Here is a 15,596-nt window from a genome sequence, read left to right as displayed (position 1 = left end):
AACAGAACCTGGCAGAAGGAACAATATGTCATTTCTGAAGCTAGGTTATAAAAGACACTGTGGATTCCACCTTGGTCTGGCTCTCTTTCTTTCTTGAATCACTTGCTCTGGGGGAGGCCAGCTGTCCCATTGTAACCAGGCCCATGGAGAGAGCAATCACTGAGGCTTCCTCCCAAAGGATGACCTGAGGGGTCACATCCCAGTTTCCATCACTTCCAAGACACCCAACTCCACCCACTCGCACCAAAAGCTTTGAATCTAGCCACTTTCAACTTGTTGAGGAAAACATCTCAGTTGCCAATATAAGTGGCCCTCATAACTCTACTCTTTTACCTTAGATTGATTTAAAACATTAACTTAAGAACACGCTGAAGCACCTCTGCTTCACAAGAAACCAAAGAGATTTAAAGGAATCAAAAAGCAGAGAAACAAGCACAGTCGGGCAGAAGCATCAACAGACTCTGAAGCAGCCATGGACAAAGCCAAGGAGGCCAGGCCCCGCCCCCACGTTGACCCCGCCCCCACCCCACAGCGCTTCCTGTCCCGTCCCAGCCACCGTCCACGTCCCGCCTCTCGCCGGCCGCGCCCCGCCCTCTGCACCGCCTCTCCGTCCGCGCGTGCGCAGTTTCCTGCAGACCCGGAAGTGAATCGAGTTGAGCGACAGATACGCTCCGGTGAGTGAGTGTCGGATTTTCTGTTTCAAATTGGCGCTTTGCGGCCCCACAGCCCTCTGTCCTCCCCACCCAGGGTTGGGGGGGGGTCTCTGGGTATTAAAATCACCATCCCCGCCTTCCCGCCCACGCTGAGTGCCGGCGTCACCGTGAGACGTGCCGAGGCCCCGTAACTCTGCTGCCGGTTCCCGGGGTCCCTGTCCGCTTCGCGCGAAAATCGCTCCAAAGTCCCTACCCTCGGCTAGTTCTGCTTTCGATCCGGTAGAGGCCGCCGCGTCGTTTTCTTGTTAAAATGCTTCACTGACCTCCCACTCCCCTGCCCCTGGTCCAGGAAGAGGTGAGGGGGGCTCTCTCCGTGGGGTTTGGTCAGGGCGGGGTCTGTGCCTTGAAGGCGAGAGTGAGTCCAGCCCAGATCCCGCTGTGGCCCCGGAACGTGTGGGCGTCACAAGGAGGGCAGCGAGTTCTGAAGAAAAGGAGAACAAGGAAACAAAAAACGCTCACTTGTTTGTCTCTGTGTACTCGACTCCCTCCTGTTGCAGTGTGCAGGAGAGAATTGTCTTTTGTACATGTTGAGGGCCCTCCTCTGTGTGTGCTTGTGTCACAGGAAGAGGGTATGTTGATTTTAAGCACTAAACAGCGTATTTTCAACATTCAGGATTCACTTCTCAAAACTGATTTTATTTGAGAAAGAAGCCCAAAGGAAGAGGAAAGAAAGAGCAGTCAAAAATGACTCTTTCCCAGGTAAAAGTCATATTTGGTTTCATTTATTCCTAGTATTTTATGGTTCAAAGTTATGTTTGTTTGTCTTTAATTGCGATTCACTGGATATCTTGTACCTATTTTATTCAGCTTAAAGTTTCAGATAGTATATGCAGTAATAGCTTCATTTGTAATTTGATAAGCCCCTCTATTTAGTTTTTCTCTTCAAAATCATGTTGGCTGTCCTAGATGCAGCAGAGGTTTTTGTTTGAAATCCCCATATTTATTTTGAGTTTGGGTTGCTCTGAATTTCTGCAGTCATTGAAGTCTTTATATCACCACATCTTCCAAGTAAGACTTGTGATGTTCGGACTGTATGTCTGTGTTATGTCCTTCAGTAAAGTTTTATAATTTCTTCATATAGGTCTAGAAATGTGTTGTAAATAGATGTCATGGTATATTTGCTAGTGGAAATGCAGACTGTTTCTCATCTGGCTTGTGTTGTTTTAAATTACTATTACTAAAGAAGAAAAATTGTTCTCAGTATATTGTTGTTAGCTCTTATAGTTAAAAACTTTCTTTTTCTAGGTTGCTCTCATGTCATCTGAGTAATAATATTTCCAACTCTTAGACTTTATTTTCGCGTTACCTCATTTTCCCTCTTTTGCTGGCCCAGCTCAGGCATTATTTGCAGTAGTGGGTGGCAGGAGCCCTCACCATTATATCCCTTGTGTCAGCCTCCTCTTGAGTGGAAATGCTTTCATTGTTTACTGCCAGTCATGATGTTTGCTGAAATTTTCTTGCTTAATAACCCTTCTTTTAATTTTCTATTTGGCATGATTTTTCGTTATCCAAGAATTTTCTCAAAGATCTGCTTTCATAAATTATTTTTTTTCTTTTTTAATCTGTTAAATTAATGTATAACATTAATAAATTTTATAATCTTCAGTCGTTTTATTATTGGATAAACTCCATTTGGCTTATGTTAATGGCTAAATATCAAATTTTATTTTTATTTTTTTTATTTTTTATTTTTTTTCATAGATAAACACAATTGTGTTTATTATGGCATGCATTCCGTGGCAAAACTACAAACTGGAAGTGGAAAGCTGGCTTTCACTGTCTCCTACCTGAGTCATTGGAAGTGTGGAAAAAAATCAAGTAGTATGCGTCAATATAAGATTAAATTCTATAAAATTTTTTTTTTTTTAATTTTTTGTTTATTGCAGTAACATTGGTTTATAACATTGTAAAAATTTCAGGTGTACATCATTGTACTTCTATTTCTGCATGGACTACATCATGTTCACCACCATAAATATCAAATTTTAAATGAATAAAATTTTATTGATATTTACGTATATGTATTTAGTGGAGATTGAAAGTAAAATTTTCTTTCTTGTAGTTTTTTTAAAGTAGGCTAATATGGAGTAATGTTGACAACAACCTAACTAAAATTCAGTACAATGTATAAATGTTCGTTTTACCAAAAATGCTGAAATACACATGAGTAAAAAGTTAATACATAAAAAAGTCATTCCAAAACATCTGTCATTCAGAGACAACTACTTTTACTGAAAGTGTGTGTGTGTGTGTATGCAAGCAGAAACCTAGGGTATATATAAAAGATACATCATCATTTCATAAGTAACTTTTATATTCGTTTTAGCCTTTGAAAATTGTTCTTCCATATTTTCCACGGCCTTAGATTTTTTTCTACACTATCACGTTGCTGATTTAATAGTAGTAAGAATGTTAACGTATCATGTGCATGCATGTGTGTGAGTGTATTAAGACCTTTTATGCAGTTGCATGTTGTTCACTTTGAACTTGTTTCAAGTTTTCCCATTTGGGAAACCCACTATCAATGTACTTTTAATGCGACATCTGTTACTTAACTGTGTGATTCTTGAAGTTCAATTCTAAACTCCAACCACCCGGGTTAGGTGCTGGTTCTGCTATTTCTTAGCTGTTTGACCTGAGGCGAGTTTCTTAGAATCTTTGTGACACAGTTGCCTCCTCTAGAAGGTGGGAACAGATATTTCTTTAATGTTATTATAGGAAATTATGCACATTCATAGTAATACTTAGCACATGGTAAGTGTTCAAAAACTGTTTGTCTTTGCCATTATAATCATCACCACAATTCTTAGATTCTAAACTTTCGTTAAAGCCAATGTAGACTTCATAATCCCTAAAGACACCACTCATCCTCTAGCTCATCAGAGAAATTAAATATCATTGGTATGTAGAACATAGTGTCTAACACTTCTATACAGACTACCTTGTGATGAATTTTTTTATTTGTATATTTCTTTGTCCACAAAAATGTGAAATGCACAAGTGATTTTGTGAATTTATGTCCTCTGGTTGAAAAGTATAATAACACAAAATCAGCGAAATATGACTTGCTCAAAATTATCTTACACTGATCTATCAAAACACTCACTACAACCAAATCAGTCCCTATACCTCTCTCCTCTCCTTTTGTGTGAAAGTAAAAACTCTCCCCCTGTCCACTTGGTGAATTGTGTTTTTCATTACAGGTGCTGTTAACTTTCAGGGATGTGGCCATAGAATTCTCTCAGGAGGAGTGGGAATGCCTGGACCCTGCTCAGAGGGCCTTGTACAGGGACGTGATGTTGGAGAACTACAGGAACCTGCTCTTCCTAGGTGAGGATAACTTCCCTCCAAAAGTCAGGATCTGCCCTGTATATCTTTGCATTTTCCCTTGGGAGTCTCTGGGGAGCACTGCTTTGCTGGCTGGGTTTCAGATTCTTGTTTTTCAGAGAGAGTTTGAAGCCATGTTGATTCAGAAATAAAAAGCTTCATGATGCGGCATCTGGACTTTGACCTTCCCCTCTCTTCAGATTATCTGCCCACTTCACGCTAGATTAGTGATGCTTCCGCAACCCGAGTAATCACAAAACCTTGTAGCAAAATTTTAAAATATCTGATTGCCTGGTTTTACCCTTGTGTTTTTGATTCAGTAATTCTTGGAAGAGAGCTAGATATCTGTATATTTAAAATATTCCTTAGGCATTCAGAAGAAGGCAGTCAGTGGACAAATTTGTGAAATATTTTTCTAGAGCTATCTGCAATGTCCTCTCTTCTCAGCTGAACAAAGGGCTGGGATTAAATTCTGGAAAACCCCAGCATATCATGTTTCTTTTTTCTTACAAGCAGGAATCTCTCTTTCTGATCTGAATATTATTTCCATTTTGGAGCAAAGGAAATGGCCCTGGGCTGTGGAGGGTGAGGTGAAAATAGTTGAAAAGCCAGGTAGGTGAGAGTGTACCAGAGGTGTGAACACAGGTAAGAGCTCAGAAAGGGAGAGAGGAACCAACTCCATCCAATATTGTTTGAGAAACTCTCCTCAAATAGGAGAAGTCTGTGGGAAAAGAAAAGTACTTGTGAGCTGTCAAAGGAAATCTCTTCCCCCACTTACTCTGTTCTTCAGACAGGCAAAATTTATCCTGCACCCATCCAGTCGTGTTCCAGCTGATGCAGAGACAAAGGCAAAGTCTTTATCATGACCTACAATACTCTGTTGTCTGGCTCCTGTGACCTTTTTGATCCTTTGGCCTTGAGAGTGATGAGAAGGGCTGTTTCAAAGGGGTCCACTTTCCCTTATGGTCTCTCCTTCTGTCCTTGATTCTATCTGATTCCAACTGTTCCTCTCTAGACCTGACTCCAGGACCTGTCCAGGTTCTATCCTCATTTCCCATATTTAGGAGACCTTAGGAGATGGGAAAACATTGGCTGCCCTTCCATTGCATCTGGGGCCCCAGGCAAGTGCATGGGACTGCCTCATGTGCCCTCTGCCTCATTAAGCTTCACTGTCATTGCTTCAGTCCTGCTTTTGCCACATGTCAGGAGTGTTTAAGGGGGCAGTGGGGTGGATCTTCTGAGATTGTTACTCAGCAGTAACAATCCCACATGGGGAGCATCTCTCAGTCTTTTTGGCACTCATCTTGAGATTTGTGGACAGAGCACACAGCTCCTTCTCAAGGACCCTACAAGATCTGCTTGCTTTGCTTCCATATGTTACCTTTTTCTCTTTCTTCCAACACTCTGCCTATGCTGAGAATGTAGATGAACCTTGGCTCTTGCAGATTTTTTATTCTCAACATTTTGCTTCCGAAACTTATGCTTTCTTAGGGTCTGAAATATCAGCCTCTTTTTCTGCTGTGATAACCCACTTTCACATGATGGACAGTTTCTAGTGGACTCTCCCACGGAGGGGGTTTACTGGGTAACAGCAAATTTTTGAAGGAGAACACTTGGATTAATATGTTACAGTGTCGTCCTGCTACTTAAAGAAGTGCCCATTTAAGCCACTGAATGGAATGGTCAGCAAATCCTAAAATGCTGAGATAGAAGGTATAAGCTGACTAATAAGTGGTTGTAGTTGTCTTTTTGAGGAGTGTTGCAGTGTCTCTCAAGGGCAGTTTGGCAGTGTTGATCAAACATCCTAATGAACATTCCCTTTGAGCTGGCAATCACAGGTGTATGGATTTATCCTAGAGAGAACATTGTCACAACCTTGTATCTGTGAGGCTGTGACCAAATTATTCATCCCATGTGTATACCATTGTTCATTCTCTTTTGAACAAATCTAATTTTGATACATCATATTGAGGGAATTTATGAAGTTAAATGATGCCTCCGTTTTCTAACGCTACCTTAGTTTGTTAGGTTTAAGGCACTACTGTTTTTATCATGTGCATTTCCCTGTATTATAAATGAACTTTAAAAAAAATTAATCATTTATTACATATTTTTGATAACACTCAGAATTCTGTTTTATAGCTGCCATTTGTGCGGCTATTGGTTTGAGTAATAAATATTTCTTTATATATTTTACAAGGAGGTTTCCTTCTTGAGTGTTGAGAGTTATGACTCAGCAACAGTTTCCCCAAAACCTTCTCAAACCTCTGAATTTTATGAAAAAATTATCTTGGTCCCTTTATTCTCTTTCCCTGATTTATTTAGTACCTACTAATAAAGTGCCTTTTTCTCAAATTGATTGTATTTTTTACGTTGGGGATGTTGGATCTTAAGAATATATTTTGTATTAAGTTACTGTGTTCATCCTAGAAATACCATTAAATTGATTTGTTATAATTTGTTATATAAGATACCCCACGTTTTGTATAGTATATTTTAAGTTTTCTAAATACAACTTGTTGGGTTTTATTTGAATTTTACTGGCTTTTTAGATTTTGGTACAAATGCTTTATTCTATAATTAATCTCCCTGTCTAGATTCATCATGTACGTCTTGGTGTACTAAACTAATATTTAAATATCTCATTGTATTTTATTGGAAACTTAGCCAATCTCTTCCACTGCATGTATGTCCTCAACACTCTTGCTTATAACACTTGTGTTTTCCATAAAGTTTCTAATGTTCTAGAAATTATATTCTTCAATTAACACTCGAAGGCTGTTTTGATCCTCATCTTTTAAACTGAATTCCATAAAAAGTTCACCTGGTCCTTGTTGACCCACAGACCAGTGCTCTCCTGTTTTCTGGAGTGGTCAGCTGCTTATGTTGCTCACCACCTCTCTGCACATTGACCTCCTCCATGGCACTGCCAAAAGTTGTTTCTGCAGTCCCCTGCTGCTAACACTGCCCTTCAGTAGAATTCAGTCCCTGCTGTGGATCATTGTTATTTTCCCCTTGAAGTTGCCTACGTTCTGATGATGATTATGAAGTCAGAATTTATTAATTTTGGATAAGTGCACATTAGTTTTCATTGATTCATAATGACAATTGTAATCTACTACTGTATATAGTAAGATCATCCCTCACCTCATGTCTCTTTATGCCAGAGATTGTGTTAAGAGATCCACATATATGATTTCAGATAGTTAGAGAAGGCCAGCAAAAGAAACATTATTTTTATATAATAAACAAGGACACTTAGACTCAAAAAGGTTAAGATGCCAAAATTGGTAAATTTCTATTTATAAAATATATTATGTAATTAATAATTTGGTTAGTATGTTATTTCTTTTTAGCTAATGTAATCGGTAATCACATTTCCCCCAAAGTTCAGACCTTGACAAGAGCCTTCTGCTAACTTTGTTTCCTTCCAATAAACTCTTTGTCCTCCCCACCAGGAATTCATCATCTTGCACTCATGGTCATCCTCCATTGCTGTATTCTTGAGTTTCTTTGCATCTGCACGTGTATGTACAGAGTGAATTCATTCGTTCTTCTCTTGATGGCCGTTTCTACAATTTTGCTTTTGATACCTGTTAGGAACATTTTTGTACATGTCTCATGGAATGTATATGTAGGACTCTCTTGAGTATATGCCTATAAATAGAAATCCAAGGATACTCAGTTTGATAAATTTCAGGGCAAATATTAGAATAGAAGTATACCTGTATTCCTCCCACTGTATCACATTCCCTCCCTTTTAGTCTCTTCCATGTTCTCCCCTCCCATAGTGTATTTCCCACAGAATGGGTCAGTATCGTGCCACTTGCTAGATCAGTTCATTTCTTCTTCTAAGATAAGGATTTATACTGTCCTAGCACAGGCATGTTTCCATAAATTGGCAAGTACAAGCTCTGTTCTTATCAGCTTCTTCATTGACCTGGATGGAGCTCACTGTTACTTCCTTAGCATATTAATTTTGAGCCCTGGATGTTCAAGTTTCCTCAGAATCCCCTACTGCTACCACTTCCCCCACAATGTATGAAGATCCCTATTCTTTCAGAAGACAGCTTGCTCAGGACAGCACTGTAATCTAGTTACTGTCTAAATCAGCACATTCAGGGAGTAATGACTCAGATGCGGTTATCCTGGAGGGATAACTGAGCTCAGTAGCACTGTTAGTAACACGGCTCCATTCCTGTAATTTTCTTGAAGGATTTCTGTCTATGATGCTGGGATTTGCTATGACTGTTGTGCCTACTTCCTGGGTGGGCAGTGGTGTTTAGCGCTTTTAAAAACATGTGGTCTGAGCCTGCAAGCCCAGGTTCAAATCTTGGTTCTCACATTTACTTTCTGTGTGAATTAGTGTTGGGTATATAAACCCCATGGGCCCATTGTTTTTATATGAAAAATTATGATAATTTACCTCAAGAATATTTAAATAAGTCAATGCTTATTAGAGGCTTAGAGAGCTTAGAACGTTGCATGGCATGTAGTAAGGACTGAAAATTTACCTTTATTTACTAAGATTTCTTAACTGTCTCTTATGTTTAATATGAGGTTGACCTTTGCTTGCATTATATCTTCTCTGTATTTTGCAGTTTGTTTCATATCAACATTGTCTCTGACCTTAGTTAATAAGTTTTCAAAGCACACACTCTGTATTACTTATATTTTGTGACTGCAGACTTGCCTACATAATTAAAGGTTGCTCTGTAGTTAGGAAATTGCTCCATTTGTTGGCTGCTACTTAAATGCAGGCATAAAGTCATAATTCTTATTTCTGATTGCCTTCCACTATTCTTAGTCTTTTAAATACTATGTATTTAACTGAACTGAATAGTTCAAAAGTCAGTGGTTCTTAAGATATTTTCTAGTTCTCATATTGTGTACTCCTTCTAGAATAGAAATCCTTTCCTTTGTTCTGAAGGAAAAAGATTTTAGAATTCCACAGATTATAAATTTTGTAATTGTGTTTACTTATTATTCAGCTTCTGGATTTGTCATGGGTTTCTAAAATGTTTGATTCATTTTTATTATGAATTACAGATAATGGTTTTTCGTTATCTATTATGTATTATGACTGTCATGCACCAATGGTTAATGTTGCAAAATGCCTTTTCTGCATAAGTATAGAGAATTTTATTACAGGAATTCAGAACTATATTTTGTTATTCTTACAATGGTATTTTATCAAGTTCTTCCTTATTTTCCTAGTGCTATTTTTATTTTGTAATTGTGAATTACCATTTATTTATCTTATTAGATATGTTTGGTAGAGATTATTTCCATTATAGCATATAGTGCTCTGTTTTAGCCTTTATTTGGGTGCAATAATTAGGCAGTAGATATGCGTTAATATAATATTCCTTTTCTTCAAATAGGAGACACCCAAATGTCTCCTGCCAATTGGTGTGTACTTTGGGGTGGCAACAGAAAGATAGCACTTGTTTCAGGGCCTGTGTAAATACTGTGAGTGGTTTCATCATAGAATATTGCAACTAGGCTTTCCTGAAAATAATTTTATCTACATGTATTCACCCCTTTTTTTTTTTATTGAGGAATCCTATTCCCTTTGTATTCCTAGATATTTGCATACTATGGTTGAGAAGTTTCATAATTATAAGTATTATTTTTGGTCTAATATTATGTTTTCAGTGCAAAAGATTCATTTTACAGTTCTAGTTAATTGAAACCTATGGTTCTTTATGTCTTTCAGATATCTCTGCTAGATGTGTGATCAAGGAATTATCACCAAAAGAAGATATTAACAAAGGAGAATTATTCCAAGTGTTGATGATGGAAAGACACAAAAGAAATGACATCAAGGATTTTAATTTCAGGGAAGTTAAGCAAAATATGCATGAGTTCGAGAATCAGTGTGGATATTGTGGAACAAATTACAAAGGAGTGACTACAGCCCACAACAAAAAGCTCAGTGGTAGAGGAAATCAACAGCATAACAAATCCTGGAATAATTTCCCTCTAAAGCAGAGTGTTTCTATAAGAAAAAGTACTTATCAATATAACGGACATGAGAAGACATATTTAAGATATTTGTTAAAACTAAAAAATAACATAACCTATGCGGGAAACAAGTATATGAAATGTTTTGAAAATAGGGTTGGATTAAGAACTCAGTCACATTTGGAACTTCAGGAGTTCCAAACTGATGAGAAAATTCATGAATGTAATCAAGTTGAGAAGTTTATTGACAATAGTTATTCTGCATCAAAACTTCAACGAATTCCTCCTGGTGTCAACATCAACATTTGTAATTATTCTGGGAAATGTTTTATGTATCCATCATTACTTACACAATGCCAAAAAACACATATTGGTGAAAAGCCTTACAAATGTAATGCTTGTGGGAAGGCTTTTAGAGAAAGCTCAAACCTCACTAGTCACCAGAGAATTCATTCTGGGCAGAGACCTTACAAATGTAATGTGTGTGGCAAAGCCTTTACCCAATTTGCAAACCTTACTAGACATGAGAGAATCCATACCAGAGAGAAACCATATAAATGTAATATATGTGGCAAGGTCTGTAGTCAAAATTCAAATCTTGCAAGTCATCAGAAAATTCATACTGGAGAGAGACCTTACAAATGTAATGAGTGTGACAAAGCCTTCTCCGAGCGTTCAAGCCTTACTCTACATAAGAGAATCCATACTGGAGAGAAACCTTATAAATGTAATGAATGTGGAAAGACTTTTAGAGTAAGCTCGAATCTCACTAATCATCAGAGAATTCATTCTGGGCAGAGGCCTTACAAATGTAATGAGTGTGACAAATCCTTTAACCGCACCTCACACCTCACTAGACACCAGAGAATCCATACCGGGGAGAAACCATATAAATGTAATGTATGTGGCAAGGTCTGTAGTCAACATTCAAATCTTGTAATTCATCAGAGAATTCATACAGGAGAGAAACCTTACAAATGTAATGAATGTGGCAAAGCCTTTATGGAGCGTTCAAGCCTTACTCAACATAAGAGAATCCATAGTGGAGAAAAGCCTTACAAATGTAAGGAATGTGGCAAAGCCTTTAACCAGTCCTCTAACCTTGTCATACATCAGATAATTCATACTGGAGAGAAGCCATACAAATGTGATGCGTGTGGCAAAGCCTTTAATGTGTGTTCAAGCCTTACCCGACATCAGAGAATCCATACTGGGGAGAAGCCTTACAAATGTAATGAGTGTGACAAGGCCTTTACCCAATTCGCAAACCTTACTAGACATCAGAAAATGCATACTGAAAAGAAACGTTGTAAACCTAATATATGTAGCAAGGCTTTTATCCAGAGATGAAGCGTTGGGGATCATCAGAGAATTTGTAGTGGAGAGAAACCTCACAAATGTGTGTGGCAAAACCTTTAATGTGTGTTCAAACCTTACTGGACGTCAAGGAATCCATACTGAAGAAACCATGAAAGTCACATATTTGGCAAAGCCTGTAACCAAGTCTCACGTTTTAACTAGACATAGGAATATATGTCTTTGAAAGAAACCATATAAACGTAATACGTATGGCAGGGCTTTTTTCTGAAGATCAAGCTTTATGTAATATTAGAATTCCTACTGGAGAGAAACCTTATAAATGAATGTGTTAAGCTTTTATGAAATGTTCATACCTTTGGGGTCATGAGAGGATTCATATTGGAGAGAAAACCGTAAAATGTATTGAATGTGGCAAAGTCTTTAGACAATGGTCTGACCTCAGGATTCACCAAAGAATTTATATTGTAGAGAAATCTTAAAAATGTAATGAATGTGATAAATTGTTTAACAGGTTCTCACAACAGGCTACACATCAGATAATTCATACTAGAGAAAACTAAGTTTACAAATTCTTCTCAAAGATTATTGATTTTTTTAATCAAAATCATAAAACCTATCATGGCAAAGTTACAAGGATACCTGTGGAAAGGTCCTGTTACCTCCATTTTATTAAATATTTAATCATTTGAGTTGTCTTAAAAAGGCTACATTACTATTGATGGTTTTCAACCTGAGGTTTGAAATTTGTTCATGTTATGCCTTCATCACAATCCTTTTATATATCACCATGAAAGTCTCCAGGAAGGGTTTAATAAGATGAAAGGGCATGCTTCATTAGCTGAGGTTCATTCATGTCCAAAGTTTCCTGGAAGAACAAAAAGACAGAATTTATGACACAGTGTGCTGTAAATTTGAATGAGAGCACAACGAGTGATATATAATAGGTGTAAAACTATGATGTAAGTCATCATGCCGAATGTATTAAGGGCCCTTTTCTCCATATTTGTTGGTATGGGGTTTTCATGGTTGTTGGGGGGTGAGGGCTGCTGAGGAGAGGGTACCTGAATGTGGTTTAAACTTTGCACCACTGCCAAAGAAGGGAGCACACGGGCTTTCTAATCAGCTTGCCTGGCTGTCCGCTAGAATGGAAAGAGGAATGGAAGACTTGAAAGCTGTTAGTAGTCAAATAATAAAAAATGAAGTTAGACTTTAATTCAACACTAAATGTTTACTCTTACTCTTGAAGTTTTTCATTCCTTGGTTGGGAAAGACTACAGTTTTCTTCATGGTAATAACCATACACGTCCTTTTCTGCTGCACGTATAGGATCCTTTATACAATATGATTGTTGAAAGTGTGTGTGAAATACTGTTTAGATAAATTGTGAGATTTGTACAGTAGTTTCATGAAAATGTGTAGAGATGTTTATTAGACAATAAATATGATTTAGTAGTTTTACTAGGAAAGTAATTTTTCAAAGGCTATAAAACATCTCGATTTGAGATTATGGTAGTAAGCCTTATGGTTCATGGTTCCTTTCCAACTGTGTTAAAATTCATTTTTATTTTGTTATAAAATTTTTGCTTACCACTTTTTTCCCTACACCTTTTAAGTCAATTTATATATTTAATTTATCCTTCTTCTCTATAGTTGTTTAAAAAATTTGGAGGATACATAGACAAAGGAGTTGTTTTGAAATTTTTATGACGTAAAAATGTTCATAGAACAATGATAGGTACAAAGTAGGCGCTCTATGAGTGTGAAGAAAATGGGTCCTTTGTATCTACTTCAGTGAAAGAACTGGATTGATACAAGATGATGAACTGAAATATTGGAATGGGGAGGCAGGAGACCTATTGCTGCCCTAAAAGTAACTGGCGTTCTGGTTAAAAATATAATCATTTCCCCTTAAAAGTATCTCTCAAATTCTTTCCCTTCTTGCCATTATCATTGCCAGCATCATCTCATCTTCATTGTTGCAGTGGATACTGGGCACCCTGTCTCCAAAGTCTTGCAGGCCAGAGCCACTAGGTTGGAATGTTTTCCTGAATTCAATGTAAATATATTAGAATTTTGTTTTACTTATGTATAATTCACGTGCCATAAAATTGACCCTTAACACTGTTCAATTGAGTGGATTTTTATGTTCACAATTTTGTAAAACCATCACCAGTAACTCCAGAACATTTTCATCACCCCAAAAAGAAACCCTATACACTTCAGCACTCATCAGTCCCCTTGTAACCACTAATGTAATTTCTGTCTGTATGTGTGTGGACATTTCATATAATGAAATAATACAATATGTGGGCTCTTGTGTTTACCTTCTTTCAGGGAAAATGTTTTCAAGGCTCATCCATGTTGTAACATATCAATACTTGATTCCTTTTTATGGCTGAATAATACTTCACTGTATGAAATTCTTTGGGCTCCTACTTTTTAGCTATTATAAATAATACTTTTATGAATGCTCAGTAACAAGGTTTTTTGTTTTTTTTTCTTTTGGTGGACATAATGTTTTCAATTCTCTTAGGTATATGTATAGGGATGGAATTGTGTCATGAAGATCAGATAATTTAATATTTTTTGAGGAACTGCCAAACTTTTGTAAAGCAGCTGCACCATGTATATTCCCACCAGCAATGCACAAGGCTTTCAATTTCTCCACTTCCTCATTGGCAGTTGTTATTTTCCATCTTTTTTATTATGGCTATCTAAACAGGTGTGAAGTGGCACCTCATGGTTTTGATTTGCATTCTCTAATGACTAATGATATTGATCCTCTTTTTCTGTGTTTGTTGGCCATTGGTATATCTTGTTTGGAGAAATGCTTATTCATTTGCCATGCATGTTTTTAAATTGTTTTAATAATTCTTTGTATATGCTAGATATAATACCTTTATCAGGTATATGGTTTGCAAATATTTTCTCCTATTTTGTGGATTATCTTTCTCTTTCTTGATAGTGTCATTTGACCCACAAGTTTTAAATTTTGATGAAACTTTATTTTGGGGAGGGGTTGCTTTTGCTTTCATTGTTATATCTAAGAAACCATTGCCTAACCCAGTGTCAGGAATATTTATACCCATATTTTCTTCTAAGCATTTTATAGTTAGAGTTCTAGCATTAAGTTCTTTGATTTGTTTTGAATTAACTTTTGTATATAGTATGAAGTTGGGGTCCAACTTCATTCTTTTCCATGTAGATATCCAGTTGTCCCATCTGTTTGATATTTTTAAGCATCAGAGTTCCTTTACTAAAATATTTTAAAATATAATCAAAATCACTCTTTCACTGAGACGAAATGATAGGACCAATGAACCATGGAACCAATACAGTCATGTTGATTGAGATTTTTAGACTTTGAAAACATAGTATTATTCTGAGGGATTGTAACAATCTATTTGGTCAGGAAAACATAATTATTTGAGAGTAAGAATTATTTAAATTAAGGCAAGAATTTGGAAGCAGTCTGAGCAGTGAAATGTATGAAAGACTGGTGGATCATAGAGGGAGTCACTGGCAATACATCCTGAAGCCCCAGGGTGGGTGGAGAGGCCAAAGATCATGAATGTCTGAGAAGTTACTGCTTCTGGCTGCCTTAAATGTGGTAGAGCTAGTGGGGAGGTTTGCAAAGTGTTTATGTGGTTGGTGGCTTCTCCTGAGATAACATATTTGGCTTCACTTCTGCCTTTCAAATTCTACACAGGTGTTTCTCATTGGAAAACTTCAGTGAGAATCATACAGCATTTAAAAGCAGAAGTATTAGCCACAGCAAACTAGGGCAAGGGGTAATAGTATAAGCAATAGAAAGACCGAAAGCATGGAGAGAGGCTGAGGAAAAAGATGTGTGTGGAAGAGGGGCTTTTCAAATAGCCTACATATACTGAGGAGTAAAATATCTGAGAAAACATTGAGCTATCTCTTCTGGGTCTGCACAAATTGAAAGTGGTAAACGGCATGGCTAAGTGTTGAAGGAGTGTCGCAACTCTGAGCCAATATGCAAACACTGAGAGTAATTTATTTTTTCCTCTTTTATTTTTTTTTGGGGGGGGAGGTTGTCTGGCGTTTCATGAAATCTCTGTCAAACCACAATGTGACTACTAAGCTAATGGAAGCAATCTCTTACTTTGACCACACATGATAAGACAGTCTTTACAAAATTAGTTTGGAAAGGTCACTAAGCAAATTACAACCTATGAAAAACAATAACAACAAACCCTGAAAGAGGAAGAGAATCTGATTTCCGGAGTTCCACATTATAATATT

General features: G+C 37.3%; 1 protein-coding gene across 1 annotated transcript; it reads left to right on the top strand.

Moving 5' to 3' along the window:
- The first annotated feature begins 611 nt into the window (after positions 1 to 611).
- On the top strand, positions 612 to 14,166 carry LOC106803263 (uncharacterized). Its single transcript, XM_087422060.1, has 4 exons — positions 612 to 674; positions 1,327 to 1,412; positions 3,917 to 4,043; positions 9,760 to 14,166. The coding sequence occupies exons 2-4, from the start codon at positions 1,398 to 1,400 to the stop codon at positions 11,355 to 11,357; spliced, it is 1,740 nt and encodes a 579-aa protein (XP_087278186.1). The 5' UTR covers positions 612 to 674; positions 1,327 to 1,397; the 3' UTR covers positions 11,358 to 14,166.
- The last annotated feature ends 1,430 nt before the right edge of the window (positions 14,167 to 15,596 follow it).

The sequence above is a fragment of the Ceratotherium simum genome, chromosome 33 (assembly GCF_057802395.1).
Source record: "Ceratotherium simum simum isolate JZ-2026a chromosome 33, ASM5780239v1, whole genome shotgun sequence".
Lineage (NCBI taxonomy): Eukaryota > Metazoa > Chordata > Mammalia > Perissodactyla > Rhinocerotidae > Ceratotherium > Ceratotherium simum.
This window is presented reverse-complemented; position numbering and strand designations above follow the sequence as displayed.

Bases quoted from the DNA above. Each gene is read 5' to 3' on its own strand.
- LOC106803263 (XM_087422060.1), top strand. The intron at 4,044-9,759 runs GTGAGGATAACT...TATGTCTTTCAG, and splicing joins CAGGAACCTGCTCTTCCTAG to ATATCTCTGCTAGATGTGTG.